The 23,482-nt window shown below is 50.7% G+C and overlaps 1 protein-coding gene across 2 annotated transcripts in view; it reads right to left on the reverse strand.

Annotated features, from left to right (window-relative positions):
* Window positions 1–23,482, reverse strand: part of ATP2A3 (ATPase sarcoplasmic/endoplasmic reticulum Ca2+ transporting 3) — a 51,580-nt gene that overhangs the window by 21,532 nt on the left and 6,566 nt on the right. For both annotated transcript variants that reach the window (XM_030288253.4, XM_072937270.1), the window contains exons 2-8: window positions 12,433–12,450; window positions 11,936–12,018; window positions 10,642–10,746; window positions 9,788–9,926; window positions 7,079–7,159; window positions 6,605–6,690; window positions 5,618–6,082 (exon numbers count right to left, since the gene is read on the reverse strand). In XM_030288253.4, the coding sequence (XP_030144113.4) occupies window positions 5,618–6,082; window positions 6,605–6,690; window positions 7,079–7,159; window positions 9,788–9,926; window positions 10,642–10,746; window positions 11,936–12,018; window positions 12,433–12,450 (977 nt within the window). The remainder of the gene's footprint in view (window positions 1–5,617; window positions 6,083–6,604; window positions 6,691–7,078; window positions 7,160–9,787; window positions 9,927–10,641; window positions 10,747–11,935; window positions 12,019–12,432; window positions 12,451–23,482) is intronic.

Genomic DNA, 23,482 nt, shown 5'->3' on the forward strand with positions numbered 1-23,482 from the left:
AGAGGTGAGCTTGCTATTATTATTATTAATTATTGCTAATGATAAAAGGACACCTCATCAATGCAGCCACGCTGGCAGGTGGAGCCTCCCCCACACAGGAGGTGTCCCCAGGTATGAGTTTAGGGCCAAGTCAAGCAATAGAGGGCATGTTCAGGGGAGCACACTCACAGCATGTTCAGCACCAGAGAGGTTTTCTCACCTCCCTGTTTTACAGGGTCAGGTAAATCAAAGGAGCAGGTTCAAAGCACAGATCTCCAGTGTGAGTAACTGAGCCTAAAACAACCTCACCATGGCTTCCCAGCTGTTTGCAGATATCCATGAGCCCCATCCTGGGCTAATGCCGGTGCCTCAGGTTTTAGCTTTTCTGTTTTTCAGATTCTTTGCTGCCTTAGTGTGGGGGTCTGGGCTTCATATTAGGGAATGCTGAGCTCTCTGCACAGAGCAGGGAGACAAAACAATTCCTTCTCTAGCTGAGGACCAAGGACAAATGATCCAAAGCTCAGGCCCAAAAGCACAAACAATGTGGGCTGAAGAGAGAAAAACAGGAAGGATGGGACTGCATGGGTTAAAGCTGGAACTGGACAATTAACTCCAATATGCAAATGGAGCAGAACTTATAAAAGTGAGAGACTCCATGACCATTTGTCCATTTTGTGACCATTTTGGTTCATTTTGGGTGTAGCCCTGGCTGGGCTCTTGTAGTGCCCAAGGTGGATCCATTGAGGCCTTTTAATAAATAAACTTTGTTCTTTAACTCTGTCTAGTCTCTGTTCTAGCAGCCTTCACAAGGCATCAGTGCCCTCAGCTCCTTTCCCAGGGCCCATCATGAAGGCCCATCAGCATCCCTGAAATGTTCTGAAGAAAATAATGAGCCAAAGTGCTGCAGAAGAGTGTCCTGGGTCCCCTGGAGGCAGCTGGGTGTAAACTCAATAAAGAAAACAAATCATATTTCCTTTGGTAACAACCCCATAGAGATGACAGACCCAGAACCTCAGGTAAGACACCCAGTCTGACACAACATCAAAAGGAACATTCAAAGGCTAAGCACCCATCATCTTCCTTTTGAGACATCCAACACCATCAGCCTTCCAGAGAGCCAAAATCTCCTGTCCCTTCAGAAAATGGACCCTGAAACACCAACCAGACTCACTTATTCAAAAGCTGAAAGCACCCACCCCAGCCACTGATGGCTTTGCCTGATATGGGCCTGTTTGTTTTCAAATGCCCATGGCTACAAAACAATTATTGCTTTCACAATAGCGTCTTTCTTATTAAAAAAGGGAAAAGGGAAATAAAAAACCCACAACATTCCAAGCTCTTTATTTTTCCATGCCTTTTTAAAAAAGGTGCTACATAACCCACAGCAACCAGAGGTTATATCAAATTTCCTGCTGCTCCCAGCTTGCGTGACTGGCCAAGCACGGGGGCAGCCAGGGCACTGCGGAGGTGTTTGCAGGGTTTTGGTGTGATCAGAGGGTCACAGAATGATTTGGGGTGAAAGGGACATTACAGCTCATCTCATCCCACCCTTATGCCATGGGCAGGGACACCTTCCACTGTCCCAGGTTGCTCCAAGTCCCATCCAGCCTGGCCTTGGGCACTGCCAGGGATCCAGGGGCAGCCACAGCTGCTCTGCCCACCCTCACAGGGAAGAATTCCTTCCTCAAATCTAATCTAAATCTCTCCTCCTTCAGCCTAAAGCCATTCCCCTTGTCCTGTTGCTCCAGGCCCTTGTCCAAAGTCCCTCTCCAGCTCTCCTGGAGCCCCTTTAGGCACTGCACAGGGCTCTAGGGTCTCCCTGGAGCCTCCCTCCTCCAGGCTGAGCAGCCCAGCTCTCTCAGCCTCTCGATGTCTTGTCAGATTTCCAGGCTGAGAAGTGGGCAGTGGAAACAGTCCAGAGGAAATAGCTGTGTCTTAAGCAGTTAAGAGCAGAACTAAAGTTTCCATCACAAAAATAATATAAATAATATTAGGAGGAATAGAAGGAGGTGGGAATGCTGCAGCTCAGCTGGGGGCTGCTGACAAGTCAGGCTCACAGAGGGGCTGCCCAACCTCTTGTACTGCACAGTGAGCAGCAGCTCCAGCCAGGAGAACAGAGCCAGCAGCACCCCAGGGCTTCCCCCTGCCCTGAGCCCTTTAAAGCCATGCCAGTGATTTGGGGTTTTAATGCAACAGAGAGGCTGGAAGGAAAACGTAACGACATGCTCACAAAGAGTGCACCCTTCTCCCAGAGGGTTCCAGCATCACTCTTCCTCTCCTGTCCCCTGGATCCTGCCCAGCCTGGTGCTGTATCACACAGCTGGATGCTGCTGGTGGGTATTTCTAGAAGCAAAGGGATGCACCAGCCCTGGAGCAGCACATGGCAGCAGCTGTGGGCTTGTGGGGCAGACAGGTGTGAAGGATTTATCTGCACTACTCTGTATTTTCTGCAGTGCCTTTAAAAGAACTACTCATGGAGACAAGGCAGGATTGCTGTCTGAAACTGTAAGAGCTGTAACCATCAGTCACTATTCCATCAACCAAGCCACGGATCAGCATCACTTTCTTCCTGCACTGGAAGCAGCCCCAGCCAACAGGCACCCCCTGGCAACAGGCACAGCCCCTGGGGACCCCCAGCCAGGTCCCCCAGTAGTTAGTGACAGGTTTAGACAGCCCACAGTGCCGAGCCAAGGCACAGTGCCCTGGAGATTGCACAGCAAACAGTGCCCACACAGCTCCTGGGCAGCTGCACCAGGGATGGGGGTTGGCACATCCAGCTCTGCTACAAGCTTTGTGGAAAATAAACCCCTTTCTGCTCCTGCTCCCCAAAACACCAGCAGCCATCTCAGACAGCCAAATATCACTAATCCCCTCCTCCCAGACATGGGGTGCCAGCATCATTCCCCCTCCCCCGAGCCCACATCTCCATGTTGGGTCCAGATTTTCAAGTGCCACCTTCCTGTAAAATTAAGGAGCATGCACAAAAGGCTGCTGCAAGCTTTAGGAGAGCGATTTAAACTGTGAGAGCAGCAAGAGCTGTGATGCTTCTATGTCCCTTCTCCTCCTGCCAGGCTCCCACTGCTCCCAGCTCCATGGATATTTAATGTTGGGAGGAGGCTGCTCCTGGCTCCCCCCTGCCCTGGGCTGGGGGAGATGGGGACATACAGTAACACAAAACACAGGTTTACTCTGATTTACAAAGTGGGTTTGGGGCTTTGTCACTGTAACCTTGGGTGGTCTGGAGGTCAGAGCAAAACCACCAAAGCCTCGGCCATCCTGGGTGGACAGGATCACAAAGTCCCCAGCACAAAGCCCCTCATTTTGGGAGGCTTTGGGGGACACAGATTCAGCCCTGCTGACCACTGGGTGTGTCCTAGCTCAGACAGCACCCTGGCCATGAGACCCCAGCACTGGGAGGGCCCCAGAGACATGGCACGGCTCTCACAACCCAGCTGAGGCTCTGACACCAGCCCTGAAGCCTTCCAAGAGTCACTGCAGAGCTCACAGAGCTGATGCCAGCCTGAGACAGTGAGCAGGCCCTGCTCAGCAGCTGCCCTCACCCTGTTAATGGGCAACTTAATGAAACCACACTCAATAAATACATTTTCCCAGGTTATTGATTGGCTCTGCTGGCTGTTCTGCCCCATGGCAGAGCTGGCTGTTTGGCACAGGAGCGTGTCCTGGACACACCAACAGCTGCCCAGCACAAATATTTACCCACCTGCCACTCCCAGGGTCGGGCAGGCAGCCCCATCCTGCCCACGTCAGCACGGGAATCCCTGTCCCTTAAACATTAACAGCCCTGGCTCTGTGTGCTGGGGCCAGCCCTTCTCCCAGAACCGTGCCCTGGGAGCCAGGATCCAGCCAAGTGAGCAAACAGATACTGGAACAGGATTATGGGGAGATGGGCTGGAGCATACTTTGACTTTTTAATTGCTTTTTTCTTTTTTTTTTTTTTTTTTGCAAAGTTGCTGGGCTCATTCTGATGAGCCAAAATGACAATTGATGCCAAAACCCTTGTGTGCCACTGCCCCACTCTGTCCCTCTCCCTGCCTCAGTACCACCATCCTGACTCTCTGACTGTGCCACACTACAGGGGATGGTGGCACTTTGTCCCCAGCTCAAAGAGCAAACCCTCTGGTAGGAAGTGGTTTGGGTCACTCCTCCTTCTCCTCCTGCAGTGGGCAGAGCCCAGGAGACCCTCAGCACTGGGCTCACCCTGCCCTTGCTTTGCTGCATCACTGGCTTTGAAAATGGGGCTGGTGGGAACCCCCTCCTGGTGCAAGTCATGGGCAGTTTGGTCTCTGCTTTGTTCCAGCCCTGTCTTGTTCTGTGTCATTCACAGGGCAGAAACACCAAACATTTCCACCCATCTGCAGTTTGTGCTGAGATAACCAGTGGCCAAAGCCTGTGGCTACTTTGCAAAACTGTCACAGCTTCCCACCACACTATCTGCGTGTCAGAGAGGAGGGATGTTGGCCAGGTCCTTTTTTCCCCACAGCAACACATTTTCCAAGGTTCTCCTATAAAAACGACACGCCAAAGGCATGTAAAAAGCTTTCCTGACACTCATGGATTAATGGGAAAACTGAGAAGTACTCAGATGGTCCAGGCTTTCCTAACAAGTCACCTCTCCACACGGCCAGTTATGTGGGAGCAAAACTCTCTGGTATTGAGGGGCCTTCAAACTCTTCACCAAACCACCCCAGGGCTCCCTCCATCAGAAATGGTTTTCATAGGTCCAGGCTTTGTAATTTTGTATGGTCCAGAAATTCTCACTGGTTAGGTTAAAAACAGGGGGGAGAGAGCAAGAGGGCAGAGGAGGCTGATTGCACCAGCATCTCCAGGAGCTCTGTCTCAGCGCCACATCCCAGCAGGAAGAAACATTCCCTGGAATGTGACCCCTGAAATGAGACTGCAACACAGCACCTCCACAGTGGTGTGCTGGTAAAAGTGAGTTTTCTAATTACACCCAAGCCAAAAGAAGCCCTGATCCTTATTGACCCTGGCCAGGGGGACCTCAGGGCTTCCTATAAACCTTCTTCCCTGCTCATCCCCACATTGCTACCATGACACAGCTCTGGTGAGGATACAGAGCCCATCATCACAGGATGGGGTGCTCTGAAGTGTGGGAAATGGATTTGGAGGGAATTCTCAGGGCCTGACTGAAGGCTCACACAGTGTGCATCCATATGCAAACCTTGAGATAAGAAAGGCTGACTTAGAAATGCCATGGAATAGGACAGATATTGTTGAGAGAGAAATAGAACTAAAAACAAGTTTCAAAGGATAACCTTGCAAATAAGCCTGGATACTTAAGAGAAATAGAACTGTGAAAGATGCATTGTAGTAGGACCCACAAGGGGTAGTTCTAGATTATTAACTTTAAGGCATCTACAGCATGGTGTGGCAAGATAGAACAAGAAATGCTTGATAGACCAAAAAATGCTTGTAATTAGGAAATAATTGGCTTCTGATTGTGATGGTGTGAATTATAACATCCTTATTGCCTCACCCTTCTCAGGAGACTGAAAATGGAATAAAAGTTTTTAAAAGGCCCCATCTCTGGGCCAGAAAAGGGCTTAATCCAACACTTCAGCACCTCCCCTGCACCCCATGGCCCCGAGCCCGCTCTCACCCGGCACACAGACATCTGGTTGGTGGTGAGGGTGCCGGTCTTGTCGGAGCAGATGACGGAGGTGCAGCCCAGGGTCTCCACCGAGGGCAGGCTCCTGACGATGGCGTTTTTCCGGGCCATGCGGCGCGTGCCCAGCGCCAGGCAGGTGGTGATGACGGCCGGGAGGCCCTCGGGGATGGCGGCCACCGCCAGCGCCACCGAGATCTTGAAATAGTAAATGGCGCCCCGAAACCAGGAGCCGCCGTGCACGGGGTCGCTGAAGTGGCTGATGTTGATGACCCAGACGGCGATGCACACCAGGAAGATCACTTTGGAGAGCTGCTGGCTGAACTCATCCAGCTTCTGCTGCAAGGGCGTCTTCTCAGGCTCGGTCTCCACCATCTGGTTTCGGATCTTCCCGATCTCGGTGTACACCCCTGTTGCGATAACGATCCCTACGGCCTTCCCAGCTGCAATGTTGGTGCCCTGGGAAGGAGGAAAGGACAAGAGTGGATATGTGGGCGTGAAACCTCTTGGTTTGAGCAGGGAAAAGGGTTGCTCTTTGTGAAAGGAGAACATGAAATCTTGGTTAAGGGGAAAATGGGACATCTTGGGTTTTTATATAAACCCGCCCTAAGGAGCAGGAGAGCCCTTCTTGAGAGCTGTAACCCCTTGAGGACTTGACTTCTGCCTAAGAAAGGAGGAACCCCAAATTTGCAATAGCTCCAGGCTCAACCACAAACGTCTTCCCCATCCATAATGCATCCTACTTGATGGAAAAAAAAAAAAAGAGCTCTGAGATTGCCCAAGGTATTTAAAGGCCTTATGTGCCACAGCCCAAATGGAATCCAAATAAAGAAGGTTCTTATTTTTATGGATTTGGGGCTCTTTTTATGGATTCAGGTCTTATGCATGCACTCCCTTCCTCTGCTCAGAGATCTCCCACATCCACCATGTCTGCACTTTGGAAAACCACAGCAGAGGTGGAGAAAGGTGTAAGGGACTTACAGAGAAAAGCATGTTCTTCTTGTCCTGGTTGACAGCCCGGGGGTCAGGGATGGGGTCAGCATGTTTGATCACTGACACAGACTCCCCTGCCAAGACAAGAGGGGAGAGATGGACCACCCATGTTCCCTCTCCAGCCTCTGCTCATCCCTGTTCCAAGCCTGCATCACACACCCCATAGCTACCAGAGCAGCATTTATGCCACCAAAATACCCAAACATCCACCACGGGGATGTCCAACCCCACAAGTCACACAGGAAAGCCCCAAGCTTTGTGCTTGGAAGGAAACCCAAGCACCAGACACATCTAACCTATGCTGCACCTCTGAGGACCTGGGAAGGTCCAAGCATCATCTAAATCTTGCTCTCCCACCCTTTCCCACCCCAGCAAAGCACTTATCCCAGCACCAGTTCCACAACTGGCCTCCAGGAAGGCAGCAGAAGGAATCTGCCCCTGCTCCACAAGGCCCACACGCACCTGTGAGGATGGACTGGTCGACCCGCAGGGTGGTGGAGCGGATCTCGATGATCCGGATGTCTGCTGGCACCTTGTCACCAACTGCAAGGACAGGAGCACAGCAGCTCTCTCAGGTGGCACTGGCAGCACCCAACACCCCAGGAATGGGAACAGCAAACCCTCAACTGAGACCAACCATGTGCAGGCACACAGCACCTCCCAGCCTGGAGCAATGAGGGGTGCAGCCCCTGGCAAAGGGTCCTGCACTGGGATACCTCATTTCTGCATTTACAGCTTTGGTAAAGCTTGATTTTGTCTGTAATTTACAAATCTGTCCCCAGCCAAGCCCTGGTGGTGCCCTGCCTGCTGTGCTGCAACCCCTTCCCCACCATGTCCCTGTCTTTCCTCTTCCCTGCCAACTCCCCCTGCAGCCCCATCTTGCCTCTTACTTGCAAAAAAAATAAAAATAATATCCCCATGTTGAAGCAATCTGAGCTTCCTAATATCAGTCTTAACCCTGCTTCAGGTTTTTCTGGGCTGACTGGAAGTTGTTAACAGTGGAAAATCCTCTGTGTCCAAGACGAACAACCATCCCTGGCTCTCCTGGCATGGCACAGTAGGCACAGGTGAAAGCTGCCCCATCTATTGTCACCCAGCACCACTCTCCAAGGCACTTGTGCTTCCTTAAAAAAAAACATTTTAAGCTGCTTTGCCCACTGGGTTTCTTCCTCCTGGCTCTTCCTCCTGCTCCCTTATCGTCTGGACACAGCCACGCTCCGAGGCTTTGGAAATACTGAGGCCGAGGGAGCCCTGGCTCCCAGCCCCTCCCATCCCTTACACAACACTGCTGGCTTGGCTGCTAACGATGCTCTCAAATCCCAGACTTTAACGAGGGCTTCCTCTCAGGGCTCATAAACCCCCCCAGAGCAGCAGGAGGGGGCTGGCACCGCTCCACCACCCAGCCAGTTCTTCCAGCTGCAGATCCCAACGCTCCAGGAACATCAGCCAGACCCCCCTGCTCCCTGCCCCACCTGTCTGGGCACACTGAGCTGGGGGTGGCAGCACAGACCTCCCCAAAATGTCATGCACAGACTCAGACTCTGCATCTGTCCAAGGGGGCTGGAGCATCTCAGAGGCAGCAAGGAGCTCCTCTTCCCCTGGGAAAGGCAGGAGGACTTGCAAACATGAGCTAAACCTGCAGAGGAAGATTCCTGCAACATCCAGGGACAGAGAGAGCCCTGGTGCCACAGGGGTGGCACTTGCTCCGGGGTGCACAGTGCCTCCTTTATCCCACCTGGCCCGGCCATTAGCCAGGTACTGAACGTGTGCTGATCCCCCCAGCACCACAAATCTCCCCAGAGAAAGAGAGGAAAACAGGAGGCCACTGCCTGGCCGTGGCCACTGGCCCTGCCTGAGCACCACAGGGGTCACAGCAACCGATGGAGCTCCCAAAGAGGTGCTCTGCCTGTGCTTCTTGGCAAGGCAAAAGCTGCCTGCACCAGGACTCACCTCCATGGCCTTGTCACCAAAGGGCAAAACTCAGCTGGGTTTGAGCAGCCTGCCAACCTCCAACCACACCTCCTTGTCTCAGCCTAGCAGGTTTCCTGCTCCCTGCTGCCAAATTCACTGCATTTGCACATGCAAACAGCAGCCAGCCCCTCCTGCCTGTGCTGTCACACATCCAGGGCATCACCTGGATGTCCCCGGCACGTTCAAAGCTTTTCCTCCTGGTGTGCTTTCCTATCAGGCACCTGACAGCACCCTCACCACTTTCCATAACCTCCTAAACCCACAATTTGCTAATAATTTGCAAAAGCCCTCCAGAGAGCCCATCTCTTTCCATTCCAGATGCAATGATGATTGTGCCATTAAAAAGTAATATTTGGCCGCTGATGGGCAGGCAGTATGCACTTGATTTGGGGAGAGATGGCAGAATTTTATTCATAATTCATTAGTTTAATTAAAGGCCAGGTCAGCAGCTGGCCTGTGTTGTCAGAGCTGGCTTGGGAGTGCTGCCAGCTCATCCAGCTGAGGATCTGGCTGGCTTGATCCTCCCTCCATTATTTTTTTATTCATCTTCCAGCTGAAGCCCAACTAGAAGACATAAATAACAGCAAGCTGGCTGGGCACGGGAGGGATTGCAGCATGTTTCCACCAGCAGGGCCACGAGGAGGAAAGGAGAGGATTACTTTTGTGGCTCTTGGGGTTTACGGCATCATTTTAGGAACAAACAAAACAGAATAATTGGAATGAATCCTCCTCAGCTCTGCTGGGGCAGGCAGCAGACCCCCAAGGCAAGCTGTGCTGAATGCACAGCTCCAACAGAAGGGCTGGGGGGGTACAACCCACCCAGAGGAAAAAGCACCCTGCAGCTCGTCCCCTCTGCCTGTCACCCTCCAAGGCACCTCCCCACACCGGTGCCTGCAGCAGCACCCAGCTCTGGCCCTTCACCCACACCTTGTCCAGAGATGTGTGTGGGAGAGCTGCTTCCAGAAACAGGGAATCTTGGCAGAAAATTAAAAGTTCTCCTAGCTCCTCCAGAAAAAGGGGAAACCCTCCCAAGACACAAAACCTGCCTCACAAATGGATCTTTTTTCCTCTTTTCTGCTGTTCTCTGCTGCCTGATGCTCAGGCAAAGCCTTGGCAGGCTGAAGAGCCTCAGCTTTGGGGTCCCCTCTGGCCAGTGCCACCTCCCCATCCCACCCCAGGCCCTGGGGTGGTGGCACCTACCTGCCACCTCCACGATGTCCCCGGGGACGATGTCGCGGGCGCGGATCCGCTGCACGCCGCTGCGGTCGGCGCGGATCACCTTCCCCATCTCGGGCTCGTACTCCTTCAGGGCCTCGATGGCACTCTCAGCATTTCTCTCCTGCAAGCAGAGAGGAGCAGAGCTGCTGGTGTCAGAGCTGCTGGTGCCAGCAGGCTCCTTCCCCACCCTCAGCAAAGACAGGAAACCCCAAACCCCAGCCCTGGCTGTGGAATCCATTTACACCACGGATGGGACGAGCACCTTCAGCCTCTGCAAAATGATTCCTGCTGGTTTAAACCACCCCAGATCCTGGCCCTTTGGGGTTGATCATCTCATTCTTGGTTTGAGAAGCAGTGTATCCCAACCAGCTCTATTTTTCCCCATCCAGCAAGCTCACCTCAGATCAAGCTGCAGATAAATAAATGGCCTTATAATGAATAGGTAGAAAAGAGGAGCATCACTGGCTGAAGTGTTTGCTCACCCCTCAGGAGGGACACAGTGAGGTGAGGGGCAGCAGCCACTGTGCCTTTCTGGTGGACAGAGCAAAGACCTTTCCTTGGAAAAAATGCACTTGGCCCTGGGCAGGAAACAAGCAGCTTTTGCCTGGATTAGTGCAAGATAAGCTCCAACCTGCCAGAATTGCCAAAGAAAGACTGAAAGAACGAGCCAAGAGGCAGCCAGCAACTGAGCATATGTGCAGGGGCACGGGGAAGCAGAGCCAACATGGAAATTGAACCTTTGGAAAATGAGTTTCCAGGGGCATGAAGCAGCCAGACCTTTAGATGAAGGATCTGAGCCACGTGGAGCAGAGACCCCGAGGGCAGCTGTGACTTACCTGCCACACACCCACCACAGCATTGGCAATCAGGATCATGATGATGACAATGGGCTCCACAAACGCCGTCGTGGTCTCCTCTCCTTCCTCAAACCAGGCCAGGATCTGGTGGGAAGAGAAAAGAAGGAGCACAGTGTGGTACAAACAAGAGCAGCAAGATTTTAAGAAGGATTATGGAAACAAGAGCCAAACAAGGTGGTTATTTGCTGCAGAGGAAACAACCTGGAGGTGGTCAGAGCCACACAGCTTGCTCAAAGAGTGGAATTGCCATATCCCACAGCTGGAGCCTTCACTCCTCTGCTGGGATAAGCTGAAGCATTGAACAAGTGGGGCTGGAGCAAGCAGCCAGGCAATGCCTGAATGAGTGTCTGCACCAGGAAAGCCTCTCTCTTTGTTTAGTGCTCCTGTGGGGAGACCATGGCCATGAGCTGATGAATGGAGAGACCAGGCAGCACTGCAGCCCCTCCTGAGCAGAAGGTCAGTGAAGCAACACGAATCATCAGTGCAGCAAGAGCAGCTCTGCAGAGCAGGGACTGACCTTGTGGCTCCTACCACCCTGAGCCCCCCTCTCCATCCCTCAAAGGCCCCATACCATAGTACAAATGAAGCACACACACAAATATTTCCACTCCATTTAACTGCTCATCGACCTGCGCTGTGTCAACACAGCAGCACCTCTCTGCTCTGTCACAGAGGCACTGGCACAAGGACCTGACCTCTGGCTCAGGGCTTCACACCTGCTTTACCTGCATCCACTTCACTGCATGTTGTTTTGGGAATGTATTACACCCCACAAGGGACCAGCCTTCCCCCTTATCTACCCATGGGTCACATCCTAAAGGAAGAGACAGGAGTCTCAGCTTTGTCATCCTGCTGCCAAATATACAAAAAAAAAAACCCCAATTGTTCTCCAGCACCTTGGTGGGAAACATCTCGTCATGCAGAGATGCTCCCAAGGCAGATTGTGGGCAAAACTGAATTACTGAATTAACAGTTCAGTGCTGTGCACAGCAAGCCAGGCTCTAATCATCAGCCTGGAACAGCCCCGTGCAAACAGAAGGCAGCCCAGGGAGCAATTTGATATCACTTTTAGTGCTTTTTGATCAGCATTACTGAAAAATCCTCCAGCCCCATCTTTAGGCAGACGCAGTGATATTGCCACTATGCCCTAGGAACCACTGCTCTGCTTCTGCAGCTCCACCATGCCACAGGCATCTGCTCTCCATTCCTCCTTGGATGTCACCCGAGGCTGTGAGTGCCCCAGAAGGTGCCACCCCAAGCTCTGGGTACTCACAAAGGACAGAAAAGCTGCCATCAAAAGGATGCGGACGAGGAGGTCTTCAAACTGCTCCAGTACCAGCTCCCAGAGGGACTTTCCTGGTGGGAAAACACGAAGCCAAGCACAGTCAGTGCTCAAAAAAATCCCCAGAAGACAGGCAGACCACTGAGGCCCTAAGACCCACAGAAGCACATCCCTGCTTGCTTCAGGGCTGCTCCAGTGCCCCTTGGCTGTGGGCATTGGTGAGGACATGCAGAATTGCAGTGGGGGCTTCTCTCTGAAATGAAATGCTTCCATTTCTGGCACTGCCCTGCTTTTACTGGGCCTGGTTTTAAAAATCCTCCCTCTATTCACAGAGGTAGCCTCACCACCACAGGCAAATTCTACTGTTGGCCCAGCTTTCTCTGGGATTAAAACCAAGATTAAAAGACCCCAGATATTCCCTCTTCCTTGTCCCCTGCACACCCCACCCAGACTCAAGGCATGTACTGCCACCCCAGCCCATGACTTACCTTCTTCTGCAGGGAGCTCTGTGGGTTTTCATCAACAGCCCAAGGAGCACAATACAGCAACAAATGATAGCAATAAAAAGATCATTAGTGATTTGGACCCAGACTAGCAACCCCTTCCCTTATGCCTAGCAGTTCACTCAGCACCCCAAAATGCAAATTCTTCTGCACAAATTCCCACATCAAGACAGCTTGTCCTCCAACTTCTCAGTCCAGCACCAAGTAAGCAGCCCTGGAAACATCATTTCATTTCCCTGCTGCAAGTGGCTGTGGCAGCATTTATTCCTACACTCAGCCTGCCTAAGAAAATATTCTTCAGGAGCTGCCCTCTCCAAATCCAAGACACAGAAGTCCAACCATCCCATAAAATGCCCTGCCAGAAACCCAGTACAGCCCCACTGGGGACTGTAACTTTCAGACCACATTTCCTATTAATCTGTTGTACTTCACAGCTTGCAACGCTCTAGGAAACAAATCCAAAGGCAATGCTCAGCTGCTCCAAGCTGTCCTCCTGAACCTACCCAGTGGGTGCAGAGCCTCCATCCACACTGCTCCAGCCAAACACAAGCCCAGACACCTGCAGAACCTGAGAGAAACCCAGGGGCTCCCAAGACCCATCACAGATGCCCAAGATTCCCACATCCCCAGGAGGTGATCATGACCTTTGCATTCAGTGACAGGTCCCACGACCGCTGGACAATGTGATGCCCTAACATTTTAGCTTTTTTATTTTCTATATATTTGTAATCCTGCAGTTCTTTAGTGTACAACTCTAAACTCCATGTGCAGTGTGAGCTGCTGCTTTCCCATTTTGGGCAGACACAGCAATTCCTCTCCAGGCCTGGCAATCAAGGACACCTCACTGCCTCAGGCCCTGAGAGATAGAAACAAAAGTGGGTTTCTCCAACCCCTTGTGTTTCTGGGAGGGAATAAGGGACCAGAGGAGTCCAAGAGGAATCAGCCTGAGGCAGACACTGATGCCCCACCACTGTGGCTGCCCCCAAACACCCCCACTGTGAAGCCCTGAGTGAAAGCAGGATGTGAAACCTGCTCATCTGTTTTTTCATCACCTATTTTCATTCAGATGAATTAGAAAAAACCAAACCAAACCTACCTTCACTAAACCAACCAGTGAAAACAAGAAGCCTGAATGTGCTCATGCTTCAAACTGTACCAGGTCCTCAGTCCTCACAGACCCACTGTGAGCTGTTTGAAACCCACATTCCCCCTGGGTCAGGCTGCTCTGATCCCCTCCCACTGTGAGAAACAGTCCAGTACACAATGCCTATAATTATTTTTATGGCAAAGAAAAAAAATTAATTCTTGGAGCACCTTTAGCGTTTCAACTCACTCTACAGAGCGTGTCAGAGCAAAGTGGCTCTTGGCCTCTCACAGCTCCTCTCCACCCCCAGCTTCCTCTGCCCAGCCCAGAGAACCTCCAAAATTAAAAGCAGAAGAGATCTGCTGCTGCTATTTCCATCCAGACTGTGCTTTAAAGGGTGCAAGTGTGCAAGGTAAGAGGGCTGAGGGCAGGCAGGTGCCCTGGGGAGGCAGATGGGGTCCCACAGCTCTTGGCTCAGCTGGGGTGCCCTGGGGTGACTTTCCCCCCGAGCAGTGACCTGGAACACCACCGTGCTCTCAGTGCTTCTCCCACATGGTGTTTGCAGAGCATGAGATCCCAATGAAAGCACAGAAAGGGTTCCTGTGAGCTCAGGAAACACGTGCTATGGGCACAGGGACACTGCCACCAAACCTCAAACGCAGCAATGCTGCTGCAGGCACCTCCCAAACCCCCAGGTTTGGGCACAGTGATAACCAGGCAGCTCCTTCCACCACTCTTCATGCTGCAGCTCAGTACCAAACACCCGGAGAAAAGGGCAGGAAGTCACAATAAGCTCACAGGTTTGGGTGTCAACTGATAAAAACACACTGGAAAACAGGAAAGTTTGGGGCTGGAGCTTCTTCCTGACACATCCAAAGTCTCACTAGAAGTAAGAGGGTTTGCTACTCCCAAAACCCCAAGTTCTGGGTCAGTCAGCCCCATGGCTGTGTTGCCGTGTCCCATCCTGCCAGGAAACCCACCACAGGCAGGGAACCAGCAAAATCCCAAATCTGTCATTCCCTTGGGACAACATGGTGAGTGCAAACAGCCTGAAATGGAAACTCCTGAATAGCCCCTTTCTTGGAATGGTGGCTCAGCACAGAAATGCAGCCCTGGGCACGAGCTCCCCGATACAGCCAGGACAAAATACACTGACACCATCAAGAGTGGAAAGTGGTAATGGTGGCTCAGAAAATCCCAAAATGGGTCACCCACATGTGCCATAAATATGAGCTGAGCAGTCCCATCACAGGACCTGCATCTGTGGGCACATCGGTGGCTCCTGTGCTCCTGCTCTTCTGCATGGCAGCTTTGGAGAGCAGAGCCAAGAAAGGTGAGATATCCCAAGGGGTGGTAGGAGCCTGGATGCCACAGGGCCATTCCCACCAGCAAAAGAGCACTGTCCTCTCTGGGTTAAGGCACCCCCAGCCCCACCACCTCAGAGGGCTTTGCCCTGCAGGGACACAGCCACAGCTCCAGGGACTGATGGGCATTTGCAACTTGCTCTGAGCTTGTCACATCATGACATCTCTCCTCGCTGTGCCACCACATTGTGTGGGGACGTTTGGCCCATTCCAGGCTGCAGAATATCCCTACAAGATGCTCTAAGGGCGTGCAAGGAGCCCGGCCACCCTGGGCAGACGCGGGGCTGGCGTCGGGCTGTTTTAGCAGGAGGTGAATCTCCAGCTCCTGCCAACTCAAACAGGGCTGGCAGCCCACGGCTGGCGCCTGCAGCATGGCAGGGCACGGCAATCAGGTGAGGAAAAGGTAAATAAACAGCAGTGCCACCCACCAGCACGGGGCTCTGTGACAGCCCCCGTGTCCCCCAGGGGACCAGCCCCACTCTCCCGGCCAAAGCAAACACAGGCTGGGACAGGGTGGCACTGGGGGAGCTTCAGGGAAATATTGAGTTTCTCCTGCTGTAACAGGAGCCAAAATCCCTGGAGCACATCCTTACAGCAGCTGGTGTTCCTCCATCCTGCCCTGAGGTGCTGCATCCCACTCAGCGAGGAACAAGGTGACAATCTCGTCACCCAGCACGTGGCAAAGCAACCCCTGGTGCACATTCGAGTCCACGATGCAATCCATAACAGCAAACATCCTGCAGGGTGAACACTGAAATTCCATTTTCCCTTGGATAAAATCAGATTTCCCTCATGGGAAACACTTCTGCCCCCAAATGATGTGGGAAGAGCATGATGCCCTCTGGGAGAATAATGATGAGCATCAAGTCCAGGCCCAGGTTCCTGCTCTAAATAACTTAATTCAAGGTATATTTCTATGTTGTAATAATTTTTTCCCCCCTGCCTTTAATATCTTTTCCCTTATGCAGGGAAGGGGAAATAGATGCACAAAATAAAGGATGCATCCAATTCTTTTGGATTTTGCTGATAGGCAGTAAAAAAGTAGTGAAAAGGGTAAGAAAACCCTAAAACAACCCCAGCTGTGAGAACAGCTCCTGTCCTGTGACATAAAGCAGGAGCCCAGGCAGGGCTGCTCTGGGATCCTTCCACCATCCCACAAGACAGCAGGCAGGATAAACTGTTATTTCAACTGGCTGCCTTTCCCAGGGCTGCAGGGGAAGGATCCCATCCTGCAGGGATGTCTGCTCTGCCTCACCCCCACTGACAGCCAGCCCTGCACACCCCCACCCCCCAGAAGTGCTGGGCTGCACGGGCAGGACAGGCTTTGCTGGGTCTTATAACACACACTCAGCCCATAAATCCCACCCGAGGATGGAGAGCGGGGCTGCTGCTCATCCTCGAGGTGAGAAGTGTGAAAAGCAGCGTTTGGGAGCTGCGTGCCTGCGTGTTTCAGCGTTATCTGGGATGCAAACACTCAAAGGCCAGTGGTGCTAATGCTCCCAGAGGACAAAACGCAGTGATCCAGGTGCCTGGCTGGATAGGACTTCAACTCACCCACTCAGCTTCCCTTTCTGCACAGCTCCTGAGCAGGCAGCAGCCCTGAGCCAGCCCTGCCCATGTGCCAGGGCAGAGGTGGCACCCTCAGGGTGCAGCTGAAGGGACAGTGCCTGCTCCAGCTCCTGCCCAGCCTCGGCACCCACATCCCCACATGCTGCTGCACCAATGTGGGGGCAAACACACCCCAAAGCTCGCTTAACCTTTCACCAGAAAAGCCCCAAAGTCAAACCCCATCAGCCAAGCAGCCACCTGAGACCCAGCAGGGCCAGGGGCTGTCCCAGGACACCCCCTTGGCACGGGGGGCACTGAGCCCAACCACCCAGGCATGGAAACCACAGCCCTGGGCAGGCACAGCTGCAGTGGGAGCGTGGGAGCCCCCAGGCCTGCAGCAAGCAGCATTTCCAGCCGTGCTGGGCCTCTGCCACCCAAGCAGCACAGGAAATAAAAATAACCCTGCATTAAAACCACCCCAGGGGTGAGGGCACAGCACTGGGGGCACAGAATCACAGAAGGGTTTGGGTCGGAAGGGACCTTAAAGATCATCCTGTTCCAACCCCCTGCTTTGGGCAGGGACACCTTCCACTATCCCAGGTTGCTCCAAGCCCTGTCCAAGCTGGCTTGAACATTTCCAGGGATGGGGCATCCATCCCCATCCTTGAGGGATGCCACAGCCAAGCCAAGCTCTGCTTTGTACCACAACCTGGTACAATCCCAGAGGATTCAGCCCTTCCCCTCTCCTCCACCACCCCCCAGGAGCTGGTCCCAAAGCCACAGGTGGTTTCCTCCTGTGCTTTCCCCTGCAGAGCAAAGGCAGTGGTGGCTCTGGGTGTGCCCTCCAGCCCCAGCACCTTATTTGCCTATCGCCTCACAGCTGCTTTTTCCGGTGTGCCAGGTGAGGTTTGCTTACTCCAGCGACAGCCACTCATTCAGGGCTGCTTCAAAAGGCACCAGAAAGATAAAAATAAACAAGATACAACCCCCCACTCCCATGGCAAACACCACTGGTTTGCTGTTTCTGTAATTGCCCAGCGTTCATCCTGCTCCAGCCATGCCCTGCACTCTGCAAAAGCACAGAACCCTTCTGGCTGGGGGATCCACTGCCCCAAAAATAAGCAAATTCAGGCCAGCTGGGGATGGGTGAGTAGCACATGAGGATGGACAGCACAGGTTTAAGGGCCAGAAACATCCTTGCTGTTCTCCAGGCAATGCTTTAGGGTAAAATGATCCAACCGCTTTCCTCACTGGCACCTGGATGCTGTCAATGGCTGGCAAAAAATTCAGCCCCAAAAATTTCTGGTTTGGGTCTCAAAGCTTCCTGGGGCAGACAGAGCTCCAGACCTGCTGCTCATGCCACCCTCAAACTCACAGGTGCTGAACCCAGCCCAGCACCATCAATCCCCCCAGGACAGTGATGGGGTCCCTGTGGAGAACCCGTCAGAGAGGGAAAGCTGAAAGGCTCATCTGCTCCTTTTTTGGCCAGCTGAGCTGATCTCAGCAGGTCAGGGACTAGGAAATGCAGTTATCCTGGATGTGCCCCCCAAGAGCAGCAAAGTACCAGCAAACCCAGCCCTGTGCTGTCTCCTTCTCCCCAGAAAATCAGAAGTGACATCCCCGTGCTGAAGGAGAAACCACCACCACCACCTTGCCCCACTGTCCAGGGAGAGTGAAACAGGAATGGAGGAGGGAGTGTGACATCTAAACAATGGTCCAAGAAGCAGTGTGAAATAAATAAGGAAAGCCTTGCCCATCCCACTTAAAACTTCCTTTATTCTTGGAAATGGCTCATCCCCAAAATGTTGGGCAGCACAAACTTCCCCTCACTGCAGTTCAGGGGGTCCTGGCACAGGGCCATAAACCCTGCCCAGCCCTGAGCATCCTCATCCCATGCCACAGTGAAAAACAAATTAGTTCCCTGCCAATATCCCAGAAGATTTTGCCCATTTGCTCTGAAAAATGAAGCTGCCACTTGGGCTTGCTGCTCCAGTGCCCACATGGTGTTTGCAAGAATAAAGTCTTGGAGACGTTGAAAGGAACAACCTTAGGGAAATGGGACTTGGAGCAATGTCCCCTCACCCCTGTCCCCATCAGCACCGCAGCAGATCCTGGGATCACTCTGGGAGTGGGAGGGAGTGGGAAGGAGGAAACCTGTGGCTCCAGCCAGGGATGGATTATTTGAGCAAACTAAAAGCAGCAGTTTGTTCCCTCCTGCACCAACGCAGTGGAAAGAATTTCCAGCTCCGGCTCCCGGGTGGAAAAGCTAAAAATCTGCATTTAAATAGTAACGGTTTTGGAAAAAGAAGAAAACAAACCAAAAACCCCCCACAACCACTACAGGAGCTTGAAGAAAATAAAGCTAAAGGTTCCATGAATTTTTTTTTCTTAGTTCTGGGGTCATGGTCGGTATTTTTTGCTTCTTCCTACCTCTGCTTCAACCAAACCCTTTCCATAACTGCAGGGAAAAGCAAGGAAGTGCCTCTGGCTCATCTGGGAACCTTCTGCCAAAATTACCGCAACCCCAATCAAGGGGGGGTCTTTTGAAGCTTCAAAAACACCCCATTGGTGCAACTTCAATATATTCTCTGCAACTTCAATATATCCTCTTCTTCCCCCCTAGAAATATCATTTTATTTCCTCCTGTATCACCCTAAAACTAATTTTACGGCTAAGTGTTAAGTAAATTGGGTCAGCTCAGAGATGGCCCAGCCCCAGGAAGATTCAAACACCCCAGGGGAGGAAGCAAAATTGGGCTGAGCCTTTCGGCTGAATTCTGCAGGAATTGGGCAAGAAAAAGGTGGGACCATGTTTGGGATTTTTTTTCTAAAAATCCCAAAGGATTTAAGAAAAATCCTATTTTTCCAAAAAATATTTGAACTGAAATATTATCCAGGTAAGAAAATGAGATTAGGATGCATTTTTCCAAAGGGATGCATTTGATTCTGGAGGAGAAATGCTGCTCAGAACACAGCAAATGCTGCTGTGCTCAGTGGGGGAACAGCAGAACTTACTCCCCAAGGACCAATATCCCTTTACACTGAGACAACACCTTCCATGAGCCTGTAAGCAACCATTTAGGATATCCCATTTGCATGTCTTGAAAAATAAACCAATAAATAATAAAAATAAGTAAGAAACAGAAATAATAAATTACATTACAAATGTAACTAAAGTTACTGAAACAGAGCCCCAAACTTGCAGTGTCAATTTAAAAAAGGAAAAATAAAAAGCAAACAAACAAGAACTACAGGATACTGCTTTTAAATCCAAACTGCATCTTTCCCCCTTCCCTGCCAAGATGAGGACCCTGCTCATCCTGACCCCTCCAAAAGCTGATGCTTGTTTTAATTGCTATCTTTTAATCCATATGTTTTAATCAATCCTGCTGCTGCATGTAGCCAAGCCCCAGGGCACAAATTTGTCATTTCTGGATCATGAACACCCAGAGTGTGAACACTGGGCTGGAAACTTTCCCTGCCCCAAGCTCGAGGCTGAATGGATTCAACTCCATCCTCGGTGTGCTCTGGTCTGGAGGGAGCTGGGTTGGAGTATTTTTTTCCATTTGTTTGTTTTCTGGAGGAAATGTTTCTGTCACTGCAAACCTGTGGGGAATATCGAAGTTTGAACGTGGCATCCCATCCCAACCCATCTCCCACGATAAATAAAATCAGGATGATAAAATACATCCAGTGTATCTGCAGGGTGATGTGTTCCTTAATCCACACGGGTGCTAATGAGCTGCTTTTAACTCAAACTGAGATTATCAGTCATTAATTTATTTTGCAGAACTCCTTGCCCCAGATGACCTGCCTCCACCCCTCCCTTTGCTTTTTCTGGTATCTGTTCTCAGAGAACAGTCTATTTTCAGCAATCCTCTTGGATGGGTTTTCATGGAAAATGAAGTCTACCCAGCCCTCAGTTTGGATTATATCACAAGAAAAAAATTTCTGTAGGATAGAAAGGATCTGTTTTTCTGGATGGGAAAAAGGAGCAAGTTGGACAATTCATGCTTTTCACGGATGAACTCTCTGAGGATCACACATTTCTGTGTAGTTGAAGGAGTTCCTTTCCTGGAATGAGATACTTGGAGATCCCTGGAAATATGAGTCCCTGCTAGGGGTTTTTTCATAATCGCCTTCCAAATATACATAATATCTGTGTATGTGCCTATCAAGTTAAAATATTATACATATATCTATATATACATGATACCAAAATATATTTGTGCATAAGGATAAAATCTTATCTATCTATATATATAAAAATACAGGGAAATCTAAAAATATTTGTTTGGAAAAAGGAAGCATAATTTGAATGAGACTTTATAAACAGAAGAGGAACACCAGAACATGCCTGAGCCAGCACTGCAGAGCAGCCCCTTCTCCTGGCTCACTGCAGGAATCCCCTCCGGAGGGGAACAGAGAAGATCCCCGGCTCTCAAGGCGTGGAAAAGCCCAGCAAAACTGCAAAACCCCAGAGATGAGCCAGGGGAACCCTCTGTGAGGGACCAGCAGCAGAGCTCCATCACTTCCCCTCTCCCTGCTGAGCCAGCCCTTTGCATTTCTACTTTTCCACTCGCTCCCCACAGATTCCTTAATTTAGCCCTTCTGTTGACTCGGGAGGTTGCAGAATGGAAAAAGGAAAGTGCAAACAGGCAGGTGAGGGCAGGGCTGTCCCGACCTCGGCTGCCCGGCTCCCGGGAACAGGCGGCTCCTGCTGGGCTGGATCCCGGCACCCGGGCACTGCCGGATCACCGCTCAGTTTATTTTAGTTTAGCTCAGTTTAGCTCAGCCCAGCCCAGCCCCTCCTCGAGCATCTCTGAGCTTTCACTCCCGTGGCGAAGGAAACAAGAGGAGAGAATCTCCCCCACCCACACAGCCTTCCCAAAAAACAACTCATTTTTATCACCGGCCGATGCAAGGAAAACTGTTTCCAAGACAGAAGAAGAAAGATTTTAAAAATAATAATACTTTAATACTAATAATAGATTTTAAATGATAATTAAAAAAAAAACCCAAAACAAAACAAAAAAAAACCCACAAAAAACCCCCCACAATCCTGTATAATAAAGTATGTATCTAACACAAAAAAAATTGCATTTGCTCTGAGGATGGCTCTGCAAGCGCTCCGGAGGGTTTCTCCGGAAAGATAAGGAAAAAACAAAACAAAACAAAAAAAAAAACCCAAAACAAACAAACAAAAAAACCAAAAAAAAAACAAAAACAAAAAAAAAAAAAAGAAAGGGAAAAATGCCAGCCCAGCGCGGATTCCCTCCCATCCCTTCCCCGCCTCCCCCCGCCGCTCTCAAACGCTCGGAGTGCTTAAATGGCAGGAAACACCCGAAGCAAAAACACCGCGGGCAGGAACCCAGGGGCACAGGGGACACGCAAGAGCGAGGAGCGGATTTCCTCCAAAAACATCGCACCTCCGACGGGACCGTGACCCTGCCGCGGGCTGGATGTATGTATGTATATATGTATATATAAAATTTAAAATACTGTATATATTATATATGTATACACATATGTGTATACATACATATATTTGTGTCTATATACATATATACGTGTATATATACATATATACTATATATATTATATATACGTTATCAGTGGGTGAATAAGTTATATTAGTTGGTTATCAAATAAGACATACATCTATCATCTCAAATTGGAAATTGTATACACATATAAAATCTCAAATAGGATATATATATATGTATAGATATAAAAATCTCAGATTGGACATATGTAATGGAGCACATGTAATCCCAAATGGGACGTACATATACAATCTCAAATTAAGAACATGTATATAGAATCTCAAATGGGATATATAAGTGTATATATAATCTCAAGTGGGTTCATGTAGGAGCAGAGTGTACAAAGCCAGGACCTGCATCAGCACATCCCACAGATTTCTGAGCATTTAAATTTTAGGAGGATTCTGATGATCAGACCAGTGACATTTAGGTTTAGGACCACTACAGATCTAGACTTTAACAAGAGGTGTAACATTTCAGCTTTCAGCCATCACAGGTCACAAAGTGATGCCACCACATGTCCTGAATATCCAGGGATGTCTTGGACCAGGCAGATGGGATCACCAGCAGACCACAGCCTGACCACAGACTCAGCACCTCGGCGGGTGGGAAAGAGAAAAGGTTTTTACAGAGTGATAACGAGCAGCCAAACCTCAAAACAGGGAGGTTCCCACAGCAAGCCAGCAAATGCTTGTTACAACCGAGGTTAATCTCGGCAAGGATTAATTCAGCATCTCTCTGGACTCGGATGTGACGCTGCGTGGAGAGGAGCACCAGCCCTGCTGCAGCCCTGCCCACCAGGGGTTAACCGCCCACGGAGGAGCCTCCGGTGCACACTCACGTCATGGAAACACTGGAGTAACCACAATTCTCTCTGCTGCTGTTTGGCTCCGTTTTTTTCAACATTTCTACACTTCCAGCCCAGATCTCTGCTACCTGTTTTCCAGCGAGGTAACTGGGAGCAACAGCAGCTCCACTGAGCACTGGGGATTTTTTTAAAAAATACAGGTTATTGATAAACTTTCTATTTCCAGTGCTACCAACACTGAAATACACACACACAAAAAAAAAAAAAAATTCATGAGTAACAATACCACCCCCCCAAAAAAATGAGCACATGCAGATAAACGGGCTGTGGTGTTAGTGCTTTCTGAGTTTTCTTCATGTTAATATTGCACTGGGTTGGACTAAACCAGACAGCTCTGTCCTGCTGCCACCCACTCACCCAGCCAGAGTGGGCACAAACCCCTTCTCCTCCATCCATCCATCCCTCCCACCCATCCTAGGGCCCCCAGCACCAGCTGTTTCTCCTGCCCAAGGTGCTCCAGCTGAGCAGGAGGGGCTGCCTGCATTGCCTTCACCCCATCTGAGACACCATGGCAGGTCATCCATGTGTGCTATGTGAGAACCAGGGGAGGGGGAAGGGAAAAAAGGAGGGTGAAAAGCAAAAAAAGGAAAGAAATATAAAAAAAGCAAGCAGAAAAATCCAACATT

The sequence above is a fragment of the Taeniopygia guttata genome, chromosome 19 (genome assembly GCF_048771995.1).
Source record: "Taeniopygia guttata chromosome 19, bTaeGut7.mat, whole genome shotgun sequence".
Taxonomy (NCBI): domain Eukaryota; kingdom Metazoa; phylum Chordata; class Aves; order Passeriformes; family Estrildidae; genus Taeniopygia; species Taeniopygia guttata.